We start from the raw sequence: 19771 nt of genomic DNA, 5'->3' as shown, positions 1-19771 counted from the left end.
TATTTCTTCGCCTTTTGATTCGATTATTTCCTGCCTCTCAATCAATAAGTCGATCGAAAAGTTTCAAATGCAAAAAGTAAAATCACAAAAATACTGAACTTAGAGGAAAATCAATTGGGAAAGTCCATAATCACATGGCAAAATCAAATAACAAAACGCATCAAAAACGAATGGACAAGAACTGTCATATTCCTGACTTGGTACAGGCATTTTCAAATGTAGAAAATGGTGGATTAAACCTGGTTCTATAGCGCTAACCCTCTCACTTTTGTAATGACAGTCTCATCAATTTCCGATATTTTTACATTGATGCGTTAAATAAACAGACACAATAAATATAATAGTCAAAATATGGGTACATCAGTCATCATCGTTTAACAATTTTAAAAGGAACAATTTAACAGAACACAAAAACATCTACTATCTACGAACACATTTATTGAGTGTCTGACGTCAGAAAATTTTATACGTCACATAAATTTGTCGTTCAATGTGCGTACAAACAATTTTAAAATTTTCAAGGGAATGTTAGCATACAGGGTTAAAAAATCAAAAGTATGTAAGAATAAATTTAAGAAATAGACCGAGATTTAAACTAGTCCAAAAGTTATATATAGAATTTATAAGAATCCAAAAATAGTTAATACCACTACGCGATTGAATGATTTTGACGTTTGTGGTTCAACGTATATTGTAATTCATAATAGAAATATATCATAATGACATATAATAGAACAATATCATACTGACGGGATTTGTACACGACTATTATCAATTTATCAAATTTAATTGAAAATCTGTTAGCATTTAAAAGGCCATGATTGAACCCTATTCTTCTAAATGTTGCTACAAATGGTTTTCCCGCGGATTTATTGATTTGTCTTCCGCTACAACATGTAAAACGTATTACTGGATATAAAAGGCTCTAAAACATGTTAGTTACATTCAAAGTCGCTTCTGTCGCTTTCAGGATATAATTACTATTTGGTAAAACATATTGAAGGTTTTGTTTAAAGCATCAATGAATACTTTATATCTGACTATACAAGGTAGGTTATTTATAACAGATAAAACTTGAACGTCTTCTTTAAGGCGTTGGGTACAACGTGAGCTGTTTACAAATATAAAAATAACCAGCTTTAGTTCAAGTACATGAGGTTGTTTTTCTATGTAAGTTGTTTGGCTGCATTCAGGTCTACGTTTCAAGTACAAATAACCTTTGATTTATGTTAATTTCAAGTATATCTGTTATTTCGCAATCATCGGTAGGAAATAAATGTTTTGTAAATCATTAAATAAAAAAGATATATCCTGAACCGATTTTGAGGTAGTTGGATAACGTTATTTAAATTCTTCAGATAACTTCAGGTTTTATAAAAAGGCTTTAACGAATTCGCGAGAAATACTCGATAAAAAGTATTGTTACCATCTTTAAATTGCTTATTTAGTATGTTTTGTTTCACTTGTTTCGTTGCAATAAAATAAGAAGAAAAGCTATAACAACATTGTAATTTTGCTTTTGGGGTTTGTTAAGCTCGTGTAGTGTTTGCTCATGAATCAATTGGTATATCAGATCTTTTCTTTACCTTTATGCTTTTCGGTTCTTAATTAATTCTTTAGAAAAAATATAAAAGCAAGCACATGTTACCAGAATGTCTGCTGATATTGTTTTATATAAAAGAAATTATTCATAAAAAAGTAAATTTTGTCGCTTCTTCTAACTACATGGAAGGATAGTTATATAGGGTATCCAGCCCAGTAATTAAATCTCATCGGTTTTTTCTACCCTTTATCTGTCATAAACCAATGCTCTAGAACTTCGTTTTTGAATTTGCCTTTTAACTGTTTTGATCCTATCGTAACAAAAGAGTTGAGAAGACTAAACGAGCTTCTGGGGTATATGTTAAGTCTGATATCTTGAATGAGATAGTACATATGAGAAACATAGAAATAGCGAGTCACATTTGGATGTATTTTTGTTTGTCATCTAGGTAACTCAAAGCTCTTAACATAGGAAACTAACAATATATTACTAAATATAGTAAACAGCAAAAGTAACATTTACCCTTAGTATTCTACTTCCTATCTTTATACCACATACAGATGTCAATGTTAATAAAATTGAGAATGGAAATGGGGAATGTGCCAAAGAGACAACAACCCGACCATAGAAAAAACAACAGCAGAAGGTCACCAACAGGTCTTCAATGAAGCGAGAAATTCCCGCACCCGGAGGCGTCACATATTATATATTGGCTTTCCAACAACACACTTACTTACTCAAAACGAGTCTAATTGATTTTTCTTTTACTTTAATCATTTACAGTAAGGTAGGCTTTTTAACTAAGTTCAAAATATTTACATGAATACTATAAAAGCTAGATTTTTTCTTATTACTTACAGCAATTATAGTATTCTATAGTCGAGTGGTAAAGACAATTTTGTAACTGTAGCCTTATTCCAAAGGTAAATTTAAAATTCTAAAGTGTGAAATATAAGTGTGAACACAGGCTGCAAAGTCTTCATAGTTCTTTACATTCAATTAAACTACCACACACATATATCTAGATCTTTACATTCAATCACAATACCACACAGATATTTCTAGATCTTTACATTCAACTAAAATACCACACAAATATTTCTACATCTTTACATTCAATTAAAATACAACACAAATATTTCTAGATCTTACCATTCAATTAAAATACCACACAAATATTCCTAAAACTTTACATTCAATTAAAATACCACAAAAATATTCCTAGATCTTTACATTCATCTAAAATACCAAAAGAATACTTTTAGATCTTTACATTCATCTAAAATACCACACAAATATTTCTAGATCTGAACATTCAATTAAAATACCACACAAATATTTCTAGTTCTTTACATTTAACTAAATTACCACACAAATATTTTTGGATCTTTACATTCAACTAAAATACCACACAAATTTTTAGATCTTTACATTCAATTAAAATACCACGCAAATATTTCTAGATCTTTACAGTCAACTAAAATACCACACAAAGATTTCTAGATCATTACATTCAACTAAAATACCACACAACTATTTCTAGATCTTTACATTCAATTAAAATATTAAATATTATATTATAATCATTAAGGCAACCCCTTTCAATCTCTATGAATAGATAACTTTGGAAACACAAAGGTTTAATTAACTGAACAAATAACCAAACTATGAACAACTCTTAAAGGCCAATAAATTTCACATGTAAGTAACCAGCGGCCAAAAGAATGTCAAATAATAAAACACTTCTCTAAATTCTGGTACCTAAATAATATGGTCATTTTTATAAATTTTCTGTTTACAAAACTTTAAACTTTTCAAACAACTAAGGATGTTCTTATCCCAGGCATAGATTACCTTAGCCGTATTTGGCACAACTTTTTGGAATTTCGGATCCTCAATGCTCTTCAACTTTGTACTTGTTTGGCTTTATACAAATTTTGATATGAGCGTCACTGATGAGTCTTATGTAGACGAAACGCGTGTCTGGCGTACTAAATTATAATCCTGGTACCTTTGATAACTATTTACACCACTGGGTCGATGCCACTGCTTGTGAACGTTTCGTCCCCGAGGATATCACCAGCCCAGTAGTCAACACTTCGGTTTTGACATGAATTTAAATAATATTGTCATTTTTATAAATTTTCTGTTTACAAAACTTTAAACTTTTCAAACAACTAAGGATGTTCTTATCCCAGGCATAGATTACCTCAGCCGTATTTGGCACAACTTTTTGGAATTTCGGATCCTCAATGCTCTTCAACTTTGTACTTGTTTGGCTTTATACAAATTTTGATATGAGCGTCACTGATGAGTCTTATGTAGACGAAACGCGTGTCTGGCGTACATAATTATAATCCTGGTACCTTTGATAACTATTTACACCACTGGGTTGATGCTACTGCTGGTGAACGTTTCATCCCCGAGGGTATCACCAGCCCAGTAGTCAACACTTCGGTTTTGACATGAATATAAATAATATTGTCATTTTTATAAATGTTCTGTTTACAAAACTTTAAACTTTTCAAACAACTAAGGATGTTCTTATCCCAGGCATAGATTACTTCAACCGTATTTGGCACAACTTTTTGGAATTTCGGATCCTCAATGCTCTTCCACGTTGTACTTGTTTGGCTTTATACAAATTTTGATATGGGCGTCACTGATGAGTCTTATGTAGACGAAACGCGTGTCTGGCGTACTTAATTATAATCCTGGTATCTTTGATAACTATTTACACCACTGGGTTGATGCTACTGCTGGTGAACGTTTCGTCCCCGAGGGTATCACCAGCCCAGTAGTCAACACTTCGGTTTTGACATGAATATAAATAATATTGTCATTTTTATAAATTTTCTGTTTACAAATCTTTAAACTTTTCAAACGACTAAGGATGTTCTTATCCCAGGCATAGATTACCTCAGCCGTATTTGGCACAACTTTTTGGAATTTCGGATCCTCAATGCTCTTCAACTTTGTACTTGTTTGGCTTGATACAAATTTTGATATGGGCGTCACTGATGAGTCTTATGTAGACGAAACGCGTGTCTGGCGTACTTAATTATAATCCTGGTACCTTTGATAACTATTTACACCACTGGGTTGATGCTACTGCTGGTGAACGTTTCGTCCCCGAGGGTATCACAACACTTCGGTGTTAACATGAATATCAACAATATGGTCATTTTTATAAATTTTCTGTTTACAAAACTTTGAATTTTTCAAAAAACTAAGAATGTTCTTATCCCAGGCATATATTATCTTAGCCGTATTTGGCACAACTTTTTGGAATTTTGGATTCTCAATACTCTTCAACTTTGTACTTGTTTGGCTTTATAAAAGTTTTGATATGAGCGTCACTAATGACTAACTTACGTAGACGAAACCCGTGTCTGGCGTACTAAATTATAATCCTGGTACCTTTGATAACTATTTACACCACTGTGTCGATGCTACTGCTGGTGGATATTTCGTCCCCGAGGGTATCACCAGCCCAGTAGTCAACACTGCGGTGTTGACATGAATATCAATAATATGGTCATTTTTAGAAATTTCCTGTTTACAAAACTTGAATTTAAAAAAAAACTAAGGATGTTCGTATCCCAGGCATATATTATCTTAGCCGTATTTGGCACAACTTTTTGGAATTTCGGATCCTCAATGCTCTTCAACTTTGTACTTGTTTGACTTTATAAAAATTTTGATAAGAGCGTCGAACTATTTACACCACTGGGTTGATGCTACTGCTGGTGAACGTTTCGTCCCCGAGGGTATCACCAGCCCAGTAGTCAACACTTCGGTTTTGACATGAATATAAATAATATTGTCATTTTTATAAATTTTCTATTTACAAAACTTTAAACTTTTCAAACGACTAAGGATGTTCTTATCCCAGGCATAGATTACCTCAGCCGTATTTGGCACAACTTTTTGGAATTTCGGATCCTCAATGCTCTTCAACTTTGTACTTGTTTGGCTTTATACAAATTTTGATATGGGCGTCACTGATGAGTCTTATGTAGACGAAAAGCGCGTCTGGCGTGCTAAGTTATAATCCTGGTACCTTTGATAACTAATCAAACGACAATGAATTAACGGCTAAAGAATGACACCCGTATGAGACTTAAAGTTTACCATATGTAGATAGTATATATAGCTGTATACATTAATGCGTCTTCTTCTTCTAAGATAAACAGTGCTAAAAAACATGTATTTTCTTTTCACTTAATACAATCAATGAGATGGTACATTTAGTCACCTATTCAGTTCATTAATCATAACCATTAACATAAGTGGAAAATAGAGTATAAATCTCAAATAACTATGAATTTTCTATGGTCAATAAAGTCTTATGAAAAGACCGAATAATTACGAAGTTTCTTATGTATATAGTTCTTACGGACAAGTTTATATATATAGTTGACTTAATATGATTGTAGATTTACAGATCTCTAGACAAATAAAATTTCCTCTAAAGATGCCAACAAGAAACTTTATCAATGCGGCAATCAATACTGATAAAGAATTACTTGTAGATAATTGAACTCGGGGGAACTTGTTGACTGACTCTTTACTGTTATTCATGTAAATGCAACTACTATTTATAGGTAGTTATTATATCCTCCGAGGGACGTATAATTATCCTGCTTACTATAGCTGGAAATTATCAAATTCAATGTATTTAGCACTGTTATGTGCAAAACAACTCTAATTTACAATACCGTCCGTAGCAGTTTAAATCAAATTATACATATTGAAAAGGCTTTAATGTAAAAAATCCTAGAGCCAAATCAAATTGTAGTAAAAAAGCCCGTAATATCAAGTGAAATCTTAGAATTCCATCAAAGGAAAACGATAACTAGTAAGTTATTGCCAATTAAAGGCACTCGCTAAATGATAATGATGGAAGGATGTGATGTTTGTGTCCGGCGGCAAATGAAATGCATACTCTGGACGAGAAAATGTTGATGAATTATAAACGTAAAGCTGTTTTGCTCTGTGATGGTCCGGCAGGCTGTGTTGACTTTTAATCGTGCTTTAGCTAACAGGGTTGCAGTTCACATGTAGACATGTCAAAGTTTTGACTCCGCGCAGAACAGTCTTAAAACTTATTTCGTGATGCCGAGATACAGGACTCACCATGTAGAAGTATTTAACATACTAGCAAATATTGCATCTTATTTTTAAAATGTTATAACTGTTCAGATAAATAAATGTTTATAATAAAGATACTAGAAACAAAAATAAGATACATATTGAAGGTAGTTCATAGGGATATGTTTCTTTAGATGCAATTGTCTTATACTTATTGATTTAACAATGCTTTTTTCAAAATTATATTAAAAAGATGAGTCTTTTATGCTAGTTTTGAAGCTATCAATCGTTGAGAATTGCCAAAAGTTTCTTAGATTAATTATGCAAAAACACATTTTTGTTCATAACAAAAAATCTATGAGATAGAATTTGGAAATAAATTGTGAGAAGTTGGGTTTTATAATATGTTTTTTAGGAGAATAGAAAGATTGCAATATATCATAAAAAGGGGTAAATACTGGGATTGACCTAGTGTTTGATATATAGTCACATTACAGACAAGCATTTGATAAACATCGCGTCAAACTTTTTGTTGCGAGACATAAGTCACTGGAAAGGTCACTATCTCTATTTACAGAACCATGCCGTCTACACAATCGCTGGGAGACTTTATCGAACTTTTAATTTGAGAATGCCTGATTACACAGACTACGTTTTTTACCAGAATAATCATCTTTTAAAGCATATCAAGCCATCTATCACCTTCATAACTCAATCTGTCAATCAGATTGGTGAATTACCAAACAAGATAATTACATTATCATGCAAAAGTAAAACATTTATCATTCTTTAATAATCCATACTCTATACGATGTCTCTGTATTTAAAGTAGAAAACATGAGACTGAAATAGCGATCTTCACTTTAGATTCCATTAATGCTATCATCTATTCCTCGTTGATAATCGAACACAGACTATATATAATGTGAATCAACAGCTAGACTCGAGATTACTGAGAAAAATGCAAAAATTATATTGATCTGTATAATGATTGGGGAATCACCACGTGGAATGATTGGGGAATAACCACTTGGGATGATTGAGGAATCGACACGTGGGATGATTGGGGAATCGTCATGTGGGATGTTTGGGGGAATCGACACTTTGTTTTGTTTTTATACTTTGTTTGATCAATTCAACAATGACGTATTACAATAAAACAACTCTAAACTTTGGAATTCACGAGAAGTAAAACTGCTATTACTTCCTGTTAAAAAGTATGATCAATTTGAAAATTACTGTTATAATGTAAAGTAATTGGACAAGTGCGTTTTTATTGTACAAATATGGTAAATTAACATTATAAGATTGTACACAACATTTGATACTTGTATTCAGATAACTGCATTTTTAATAAAATTAATTCGCTATATACTAATTGCTAATTATACTTTATACGTGTACTAATTGCACACTTTACTTTACAGACTATGGAATAATTGTTCGATGAAATAACAAGCCCACGATGATCTTACTAAGGACATGATATCACCCGTTCTTATAATCTGGGCTTTCCTGTCAGTTCTGGTTTCCGGTTTAACTACGTATGCATTCGTTCAGCCTGTGTGGCTTGTTGGTTCCAATCTATTGGATACGTTTGGAATGATAAGTTTGTGTTTATCAAGAACAGTATTTCCGGGAGGAAGCTTAAAACAGGAATGTGAGTTCTATGGTGGATATTTTAATTTGGGAAACTTGCCTTCTGGAGCATGGCAGGCGGCGTGTGTTTTATATGGCGCAGGATGTGTCCTACTTTCATGCGGAGCATTCTTAGCTGTGTGTACATCGTGTATACCATGTGATGTTGTTAGGACTGTTACAGTAATGGCGGGTTATGTACAGTTTGTAGCAGGTAAGTTGTTAGGACTATTACAGTTATTGCAGGATATGTACAGTTTGTAGCGGGTAAGTTTATCGGATTGTTACAGCTATGACAGGATATGTACAGTTTGTAGATTTTAGATTGTAGATTGTAAGATGCTTGATTTCTTGATTGACAACATATTTGGTACGTTCGGAGGACGTGTTTTTCAACAGACTGTCGGCATTCCAATGGGAACAAACTGTGCCCCTCTACTCGCCGACTTGTTTCTTTATTATTATGAGGCTGACTTCATGCAGGAACTTCTTAGGAAGAAAGACAAGAAGTTAGGAATATCCTTTAACTCTACTTTCCGCTATATAGATGATGTTCTTTCACTAAACAATTCAAAATTTGGTGACTATGTGGAACGCATCTATCCAATCGAACTAGAGATAAAGGATACTACAGATACAGTTAAGTCGGCTTCATATCTTGACTTACATCTAGAAATTGACAATGAGGGTCGGTTGAAAACAAAACTTTACGAAAAAAGAGATGATTTCAGCTTTCCAATTGTGAACTTTCCATTTCTAAGTAGCAGCACCTGCATACGGGGTATATATCTCCCAATTGATACGATATTCCCGTGCTTGCATTTCCTATCATGATTTTCTTGATAGAGGTTTGCTGCTCACAAGGAAGCTATAAAACCAAGAGTTCCAAATAGTGAAGTTGAAATCATCCCTTCGTAAATTTTACGGACGCCATCACGAGTTGGTTGACCGTTATGGAATAACCGTTTCACAAATGATATCGGATATGTTCCTTACATCGTAACTACAATACCCTTCCCTTTCATGAATATGACCTACCGAATTAGACTATTTACCGGATTTGTAATCACATAAGCAACACGACGGGTGCCACATGTGGAGCAGGATCTGCTTACCCTTCCGGAGCACCTGAGATCACCACAAGTTTTTGGTGGGGTTCGTGTTGTTTATTCTTTAGTTTTCTATGTTGTGTCGTGTGTACTATTGTTCTTTTGTTTGTCTTTTTCATTTTTAGCCATGGAGTTGTCAGTTTGTTTTAGATTTATGAGTTTGACTGTCCCTTTGGTATCTTTCGTCCCTCTTTTTGTAGCAGGTAAGTTGTTAGGACTTTTACAGTAATGGCAGGATATGTACCGTTTGTAGCAAGTAAGTTGTCAGTAACATGTGAAGTCATATGTCCGAAAGGTTGTCAGAACTGTAACATATATATGGCAGGCTATATATAAAAAATAATATATAGATATAGGAAGATGTGGTGTGAGTGCCAATGGTCTTATTGCTAACGAAAAAACCCAAATGCAACAGAAGTTAACAAACATATGTCAATGTATGGCTTTCAATATGGCAAATCCATACCACACAATCAGCTATAAAATGCCCCAAAATGACAAATGAAAAACAATTTAAATCAGACAACTAGCGGCCTCATGTATATATGTACACAATAATGAACAAAAAACAAATATGTAAAACATAAACAAACCACAACCACTGAATTACAGGCTCCTGATTTGGGACAGACACATACAAACATAATGTGGAGTGGTTAAACATTGTAATGGGGTCACAACCTTCCCTTTACCTGGGACAGTGGTATAACAATGTCCAGTTGGTAGCAGTAAGGTTACTAGACCGGTACCTGGTAGGTTGCTACAAGAGAAACAGCTGATTGCATGATGTGTCCAATTTGTAGCTTGTTGTCATACAATATAAATAAACAAATAAATTGTCTTTGAATTTAAAAGCTTTTTATGAAGCAATCTATTTCTTAAAACAGGGAGAAGTTCTATAAAATCAATATACTAAATAAAGGAAGTGATTTTGCCCAATTCTTAAAAAATACATACAAAAGCTCCTAAATACATGACGTTATTTGTGAGGATAAAAATCACATACGACACATTGAAACTATGTCATAGTAATAAAATAATTAGTTTGTTTTACCGTATACAAATTTTAAACGTTAAAAAAATAACTTATCTCTAAAATGTTGATGAATCGGGTTGATTGGATTTTGGTTGCTTTTTTGTCTTTAGCCCAATTTGCAACCTAGTCAACAACCCTCCAATATTTATAAATAGAAGTCAAACAGGTCGGTTTGACTACTCACGTGTTATAAAAATGTACCAGGTACAAATTAGCATGACAAAAACTAAACATAACCCAAACTAATTACTTATCATATTAATTCTACTTTAGAGGAAGATTGAAGAGAAATTCGCAGGAACATCTGTCAACCGTAATAAGGTCAAATAACTGCAATTAAAATTTTATATACATGTCAATATTGATCTAGTTTATTGGATTGCAATAATGATAATTTCTATTAGATGTATTACAACCACATGAGATAACAATTTTATTAATGTAAAAGCAAATTTCTAACGTGTTTTATAGTTGTAACTTAATTGTAACACCAATAACTTAGATATCTGTTAAAATAAACATTATGTTATGTTTGTGCAATAAGTGCCAAGGGAAAGTTTAAATGGCAAAGTGGTAAACTTGTACCATTTGATAAATTGGAAATGCAAAAACATACAAACATACCGTAATCTTATTAAGATTGGACAATATGTTTGGAGAACGAGCTACATACAAAATAATCAAACTTAATGGCTTTGAATAAAACACAACTAATATAGAGGAACTTCACACATTCTTCGTTTATAAGATACTTACTGACTCAGTGGCACACGAGGTAGATGATTTATGATACAATCAAATGTGAGATTTATTTATATTGAATAGATTAACAATGTCTTAAACTTTTTTGAAACTTAAGAAAAAATATATGATGAACACTTTCTCAACATGATTGGAAGATAATAAACAAAGATAAAGTATCATTAAATCTATTTCACGAGAAAATTGCACTTCATTTTAATGAAAACTGGTTGTTTTCTAATCATCTGTTTGTTTTACTCTGAATAATGTTGTGTTTGAAAATAAGGCGCTGATCGAGTTTTTGAGGTGATTGGGTGTGCAATCTGAACAACTTCGGCGAGCAGAACGAAGCAATTTTTGTTTGGATTTTATATTTTATAATTGTATGCTTAGAAATGATATTTTCCTGAAATTTGACTTCAGAGGAGGACATTTGGAGGGGTTTAACTGTTTGGAGTCTCTCTATCTTCTCCGTTTTAAAAGGCACCGTTTGTGTGTATCAGTTCGGTGAGTATCAATGGAATGGTTAAATGCTTTGATCACGAATGTTGCATCAAGTTTTGTTTTGAGTATGAATATTTTTTTTCATATTCCCCTTTCCCTTTAGTACGACCTAAATCTTTATGTTGATAAATGTCATTACAGGTTTTTACAAGGATCTATTTATTTATTTTATAATGGCTTGAACAATTTGATAATGAATAATTGGAGTTCTTTGAAATATAAAAGAACTCTATCAATTATAGTAATTTGCAATTGAATTCAAGCTCGTTAAGATATAAAATAACGTTATTACACAGTTCATAAAGTCAGGTTGTAGTCGGCAAAAGGATAAACATTTTAATTATCACCAATTAAATAAATCAACCGGGCTTATAAAATAATGAACTGTAATAATTTTAAAACATACATGATCAATTTATCAATTTCTGATCAGTTTTCGTTTAACATCTACAGGCTAGTTATAATTTATTACTTTTATGAGATTGTTAGGAATTAGGTCATTACTTTTTTCGTTTGAAATGTTTTATGTTTTTTACGTCGGGACCTTTTATAGCCAACTATACGGTCTGCGTGTTTATCATTGTTTAATACCGTACAGTGACCCACAATTGCTTTTATTCACTTCAATGAAACTCTGTTGTCTCATACCGCCTCTCCTTTTTTTACAGATTGTTGAACCTGTCTCAAACTGCATCTATTTTAAGTCTTTATTTAGACAAGACGTGGCTTTGTTTTTATTTATCCGACACATGTCAAGCATGTCAACCGTTGAGTTTTCAGCAGTCTGTATATAACTTTTCTTTATTTTGAACTTAATAATGATTGATGACCAATACATGATAAACACTCTCAAATCTCTAATACAGAAAGAAAATACATTCAACATTTATTCCACAATATTTGATTGTTTTTTCTCACCCCAGAAAAGTTTAAAACATAGAGTAAGGAGCCGAAGAACAAGTTAATTAAGTCTTAGATAAATAATTTTAGTCGATAAACAACACTTAGACTTTTCGTGTAATACTCTCAGTAATCAGGTATATTTTTCATATATTGGAAGATTACATGTCTTCTACGATTCATGTTTACTTGTCTTTTCGGATGGAATATTGCATGTCTTATATGATTGATCTTTACTTGTATTTTTGTAAATAATCAGAAAATGATTATAGATTTGTATTATCTAACATGCAATTATTACATTGATAGTTACACCAAACTTACTTATTATTGAGGAGCGTGCTAACATTTATTCGGGAAAGGAATATCGACATTCGATTTTTTCATTGTCCCATTTGATTCTCTAGCCTCTTTAAGCTTGATTTGATGTAAATAAGACAGCTGTATTTGAGAGTTGTTTGATAGATACCAATGCCAATGCGTGCAAACCCTGCATCACCAGTAATTCATACTTTTTTGTTATTCATTTTGGCACTTGTTTTTCAGAAAGTTATAATTCATCGCTTGTCAGAAAGGTCAAAACGGCTACAACAGTACATTTTAGATATTGGCTTGGGTAATACAGATAATTGGTTAAAAAAATTAATTAAATACAACCTGACAAGCAAAACCTTGAAACTGAGAGTGACAGTACTGTAAACAAAAATCTCAAAGTGTTTTCACTCTCATCAGTCACCCTCTTGTGATCGCTGATTTATAACGTTTGCAAAACAAAGATACGTTTGAATGGTGTAACCCGTGTCAGTTTTTATAACACAGATACGTTTTATTAGCAATGTTTGTTATAGGTTTTCAGAATATAGTTTTCATGATTTATTTTCTTCTACAAATTGCATGAACATCAAATAGTAAAGGAGATACATTTGTCATTAGTATTGAACTTTACTATCTGCTATATGGATGACGACTCAAACTTAGTAACTTTGTTCAAAACATCTATCCAATACAACTCGAAATAAAGGATACCCCAGATACATGTGACTTGTTGAACGCATCTATCCTATAGAACTCAAAATAATGGATACCCCAGATACAAGTGACGTTGGTGAACACATCTATGCAATAAAACTCGAAGTAAAGGATACCCCAAATACATGTGACTCTGTTGAACGCATTTATCCAATAGAAATAAAGGATACCCCAGATACATGTGACTTTGTTGAACGCATTTATCCAATAGAAATCGAAATAAAGGATACGAAAGATACATGCAGCAAAGTTTGATTCCGATATATTGACGAATTGCACCTAATCTCTATCATTTGGATTAAAACACATTGAGTCATTAAAATTGGGTTGCAAACCCGACCACGAGTAAACAAACATTTTGCTTATGCCTGTGATAAAATAGTCAAATTTATATTTTATATCACCAACTTTCTTATTATTTTGCTTATGTATGACATAATTTTCTTTTTCAGTCCTGGTAATGATTGCAGGATTATTTATATATCCACTAGGATTTGGATCATCGTTTATAAGACAATACTGTGGATCTAAGTCCGTCATGTATCAGGCCTACGATTGTTCTATAGGCTGGAGTTTTGTACTGGCCGTAACAGGGACGTGTCTAGCCATGTTTTGTCCAGTTCTATCACGGTTTACAGACATGAAAGGGCGCGACATAATGCCTTAAACGGTATTCTCGAGAGTTATTAGGAAAGGCTATAGCATTAAACAAAAGACAAACTTAACTCAGTAATAACATACCTTAAACACGCTTTTGAGAGGGTATAAATGTGTATGAAAAATTTAGAAGTCATTGATAGAATTGCCAATACATTACTGCTGATGAGCTTAGTAACTACAGTTATTTAGCATATTTACGTGTAGCACAAATAGTTAACCAGATCTGGAATGGTAAAACCATCATAGCCTTTACAATAGTATACATAATGATACTTAGCTGTATAAATCTAAAACATGTAAAACCAGTAATTAGTAGCTTGGTAGAATGATTTCTTGTATAATGATCTCCAAGGCTTAACAGGCCTTTATCGTGTCAAAGCAATAATTAAGGTACAAGTATCGCTGTTATTTGTCGAGTTGTTTCATTGTTACGTTATGTTAATAAAATTTACTTATAAATGCTGTTTTATCTCACTGAAATATCTTAAAATAAAAGATTTGGGTATACTTTAAAGATACTGCACTGAAGCAACACTGTCAAATTAAAAAGTAATGTATTCTTGGTAATAAAAAGTGGAAGAACCAATAAAACACAGCGAGGAATCTGATGTTCATTAGTTTAAGTTTATTGGTATGGTACATAAGTGTTTTTGGTTTCTCGTTTGTTTATAGATTTGACAGTTGGTTGTCCCGTTTGAATGGTTTTGCACTAGTTTTTTTGGGGGGCCCTTTATAGCTTGTTGTTCGGTGTTAGCCAAAGTTTATGACATTGAAAAAAGTAAGGTTATATTGGACCAATTATTGATTCAAGAGAAAATAAAACAAAACACTGCTGCAATTGAGAAAATTGAAAAAAGGTTTACACAAAGTCATCAATAGTAAAGTTAAAGATTTGATCAAAGGAAATGGACAAGCTTAACCTCAATTTACTCTATTATTTGAACCTGGAAGTTTGTTATTATCCTGTTCCTGGAATGTATGTTGGTTTTATTGTTAGTGAACACGACGATGTCATCCAAGTAGATAGCTGGATTTATATTTGTGGCGGAAGTGAACAAAACCACGAAGTTAATAAGGAAGGCAAAGTTACTTTATCATGTTTATTGAAAATGAAAATCCTATTTAAATACATGAAATAAAATTACATCACTCATAGTAGTAGTCTATATTACATGTTAATGACTCTGACTTGCAAATCAATATTGTGTTATGCACTGTATTAAGAAAAGGAGGTACACTCAAAAAGGTCGGACAGAAACCCACAACACCATGACAAAAGTTAAATAAACGACGAAAAAAACCCAATTCCCAAAAGAACTCCGCGGAAAACTCAAAACGGAAAGTCCCACATCATGATGTGACTTATCAATTAAAAAAAGCGTTTACAAAATGACAAACTAGTATTATTTCCCCTTAACTGCCTTTGAATTACAGATTACTGGCAGGCATGATAGATTCTATAGGATAGTATAGGAGTTTTCTCCTTCGACAGTACTTTGAAAACACATTTTTGAGAATATATCTCACGTACGACTATTAAATTATTCAGGTCGCGTAAAATGACAACAAGCATGGCTACTTATGTCCTTCGGATCGATCACGGTGTCAAAAGGATCGTCTTTGAATCCCGTTCGGATCGTGCTATATTTTAAAGCATTGGTTATTACATCCCTTCGGGTCATCAAACTTGGGTATTTATCTTCGGGTCTTCCATGATGTCAAAAACCTTGGTTACTAATCCCCTCCGGGTCGTGGACGTTTCATCAACCTTGGTTACTAACCCGCGGGTATTCCATGATGTCAACAACTATGGTTATTAATTCCCTTTTTGTCATATTTACCTATATAATATCTATTTTTGATTGTTTACGCATCGTTGTCATTATAATGGAACTTGATGCGACTGTTATACAAGTGAGCGGTTTGACTTGCTATAAAACCAGGTTCAACCCACCATTTTCTACATAAGAAAATGCTTGTACCAAGTCAGTAATATAAAGTTGTTATCCGTTTGTTTAAAGTGTTGAGCTTTTGATTTCACCATTTGATTAGGGACTTTCCGTTTCGATTTTTGCAACATTGTGTTATAATCTTTATTACAATGAAAATAAACAAATATGTGACAAAAAGGCATTAATACAAAGCACATCAGCAAAAATGTAAAACAAGAATACGAAAATTTACAATTTACAATTGCACAATGGCACAATGACGGCATGTATAAGTACAGAACCACGTCATAAGTATAAAAATGCACAAAAATGAGTATACACAAAGCACATGGCCAATAATGAAAGACAAGAATACAAAATAATCATCGAACAATAACACAATGACGGGATGTATAAGTACAAAGTCACTTATCATAAAAGAAACCCAGACTAAACAGTAAATGATACAAAAGGACATATAATACTAAAACTTCAACAATTTACATGTATCGATATGAAAAATAAAATGCTGCTCCATGTATCGAGCTATAAAACAAACTGTTGCTCTGTACTATAGATAAACAAACACAATCCTTGAATAACCAGTTTGATGGGTTCATTATTAACCCTTGGATTCATTTGAGCACTACATGTCAAGTCTGACAATTTATATTTCTCTTGAGAAATGTCTTTACAGAACTTGTTAACATTCTTAAATTACAATTGTCAGATACCAAATAACTATTTGATTTGTTGTTTATTAGCTCAACGAATGCATTATTGAAAGTTCGTCTCTGAAATGTCAAAGATAAGAATATATATTTCTGATCCGGAAATATGGAATCAACTCTGACAACAAACATTTATGTTTAATACTAACAGCCCAGTGAAGAGTAATTAAGACCTATACAAAGCCTATTGGTACTAACAGCACTGTGAAGAGTAATTAAGATCTATACAAAGCCTATTGGTACTAACAGCCCAGTGAAGAGTAATTAAGACCTATACAAAGCCTATTGGTACTAACAGCCCAGTGAAGAGTAATTAAGATCTATACAAAGCCTATTGGTACTAACAGCCCAGTGAAGAGTAATTAAGATCTATACAAAGCCTATTGGTACTAACAGCCCAGTGAAGAGTAATTAAGATCTATACAAAGCCTATTGGTACTAACAGCCCAGTGAAGAGTAATTAAGACCTATACAAAGCCTATTGGTACTAACAGCCCAGTGAAGAGTAATTAAGACCTATACAAAGCCTATTGGTACTAACAGCCCAGTGAAGAGTAATTAAGATCTATACAAAGCCTATTGGTACTAACAGCCCAGTGAAGAGTAATTAAGATCTATACAAAGCCTATTGGTACTAACAGCCCAGTGAAGAGTAATTAAGATCTATACAAAGCCTATTGGTACTAACAGCACAGTGAAGAGTAATTAAGATCTATACAAAGCCTATTGGTACTAACAGCCCAGTGAAGAGTAATTAAGATCTATACAAAGCCTATTGGTAATTATGTCTCATTGTGTGTCAACATATCGTTCTTTACAATCATTATAAAGTGTTAGATCACATGCATGAGTTGTGACTGTTTTAAAATAAATACAATGTAACTGTTTGGGTTGATGTTATACGCCCGAGCAGGACATTAAAACTTAACTGTGTAGAAGAACATTGAATGTCACTATGTAATTGTGAAGGATTTATGTTATAAGCACCACAATCACATGTTTCTATATAGAGGCGATGGACAAGATAATACAATGTAATTGTTAAGATTTTGTTATTCGATCTTACATCAGCAAAACAAGCCTAATGCAGATAATACGATGTAAATGCTAAGGGTTGGAGTTATATCTACCAGAATCACACGTTTGTAAGTCCAGGCGATGCATATGGTACAATTCAATGTTGATGTTATACGTACCCGGAGCACACACAATGGGTGATGCATGTATGTTACATGAAACTCGTATGATTCTGAAATGATCGTCTCTTAAAGTTATCTGTTTACAATTTGCTGTATAATTCTTAAATTGTTTGAACATCACAAGAGTAAGCAACTTCTTTAAACAATTTTGAAATACCTGTCTATGAATATCATAAGCTAGTCTGAACATAAACAAATGAAGTTAGTCACCACAGTGTGGGTACTTTTATTTAGTTTGGCAAGTAATAAACTCCATCCCATTAAAAATTGCGACATATAAACAACCATACGAAAAACAAATGCGGAGAACTAATATTCCCATCTGACTAATTATAATGTTCCCTGTCTGATTGCATATGTTGAACAACTCTTGTTTTTGCGTAACATTTCGATATCAAGTTGAATTGTTTTGTCATAATATCTAACTGAAAGGAACCATAATGACATCAGCCATCATTTGATGTAATGATATTTAAAATAATCAAATCAAAATTATCTCCAATAAACTCAATTGTGTTGTCAATAATGTTTCCAAGTTCTGTAGTTATGGTAGTAATGTATTATAATTTTTATTCCTTAAAATTTCTACATTCTGATTCTGTTGAACAAGCGTCCGTTAAGTCAATACTAATACAATTTCCAGAACAAACATTTTAAACTCATTAAATATTTTTTTTTCAATCAGTGAACTGTTTATTAAGTCCAAGTTGAAAGTAATTGTAAAGCTGTCAGCGTATTTTCAGGGCTGAAAATGGGAATATTGCTTTTTTTAATACATCTTCCTTTTCTTTTCACTGTTAACTAAACTCACATGTACAACATGTAATATAGTGAAATATTCATTTAAGATATGTCATCAAGTTTCTCTTCAATATTATTTAAGAACCGAACCAGAAGTAATCCAGTTCATCACATATATTGACATACCAATATTTGAAAAAGAATGCAGCTTATTTAAATTCATTGTTGTAAGTTTATACATAAGCACACCTCAGACAGTTATTCGAAGTTACGGTCATCTCTATTATTATCGCTATAGGGATAGTTTACAATATAAACCATAAAACCATATCTCAGATTGTGCTAGTTTTCCTATGAAGTGAACGTAAACAATTGGTGATTCGTTAATTTACAGAGTTTGAAAACCGTTAACTTGAAAACAAATGATGTACTTTAAATATAATTCTTATTGAGTAGGATAAATTTAAAGAGAGTAAGGAATTTGTTGTGTTAATCTACAAAATATTGCATGTGCCACCGAAAAACATCACATCAAATTATCACAATGGGACTGTTGGGCGTTTGAGGTCATAATGTTTATTGAGGTATATGTATGCTCTTAGCCAACACATTCTTAATCAAGGTCTTATCACATTACCGAGTCCAATATAACTCCATTAAAACAAGAGAAAATTTACTAAATTGCTTGTATATTCAGAAAATAAAATCCGTTACATTATCATCAGTAATCACTATTGAAATTTAGGTTTTAGTTTGATGTTGTTTTTTTTAATTTATTTTAATTTGACACATCGTTCACCTTGCTCTTGGACTTACGTTACATTCCAATATCAACTTATTTTTTTGTTGTTATCTTACTAAAGTGAACTTTTTGTGGGGTTCGTGTTGTTTATTCTTTAGTTTTCTATGTTGTGT

The 19771-nt window shown here is 32.6% G+C and overlaps 1 protein-coding gene across 1 annotated transcript; it reads left to right on the top strand.

Annotated features, from left to right (window-relative positions):
• Window positions 1-906: 906 nt before the first annotated feature.
• Window positions 907-14716, top strand: LOC139528892 (LHFPL tetraspan subfamily member 2a protein-like). Its single transcript, XM_071325130.1, has 3 exons — window positions 907-1049; window positions 8065-8489; window positions 14047-14716. The coding sequence occupies exons 2-3, from the start codon at window positions 8120-8122 to the stop codon at window positions 14259-14261; spliced, it is 585 nt and encodes a 194-aa protein (XP_071181231.1). The 5' UTR covers window positions 907-1049; window positions 8065-8119; the 3' UTR covers window positions 14262-14716.
• The last annotated feature ends 5055 nt before the right edge of the window (window positions 14717-19771 follow it).

The sequence above is a fragment of the Mytilus edulis genome, chromosome 6 (genome assembly GCF_963676685.1).
Source record: "Mytilus edulis chromosome 6, xbMytEdul2.2, whole genome shotgun sequence".
Classification (NCBI taxonomy): Eukaryota; Metazoa; Mollusca; class Bivalvia; order Mytilida; family Mytilidae; genus Mytilus; species Mytilus edulis.
This window is presented reverse-complemented; position numbering and strand designations above follow the sequence as displayed.

Coding starts and splice junctions, on each gene's coding strand:
- LOC139528892 (XM_071325130.1), top strand. CDS start 8,120: ATGATATCACCCGTTCTTATAATCTGGGCTTTCCTGTCAGTTCTGGTT. Junction 8,490..14,046: donor TTATGTACAGTTTGTAGCAG/GTAAGTTGTTAG, acceptor TTTCTTTTTCAG/TCCTGGTAATGATTGCAGGA.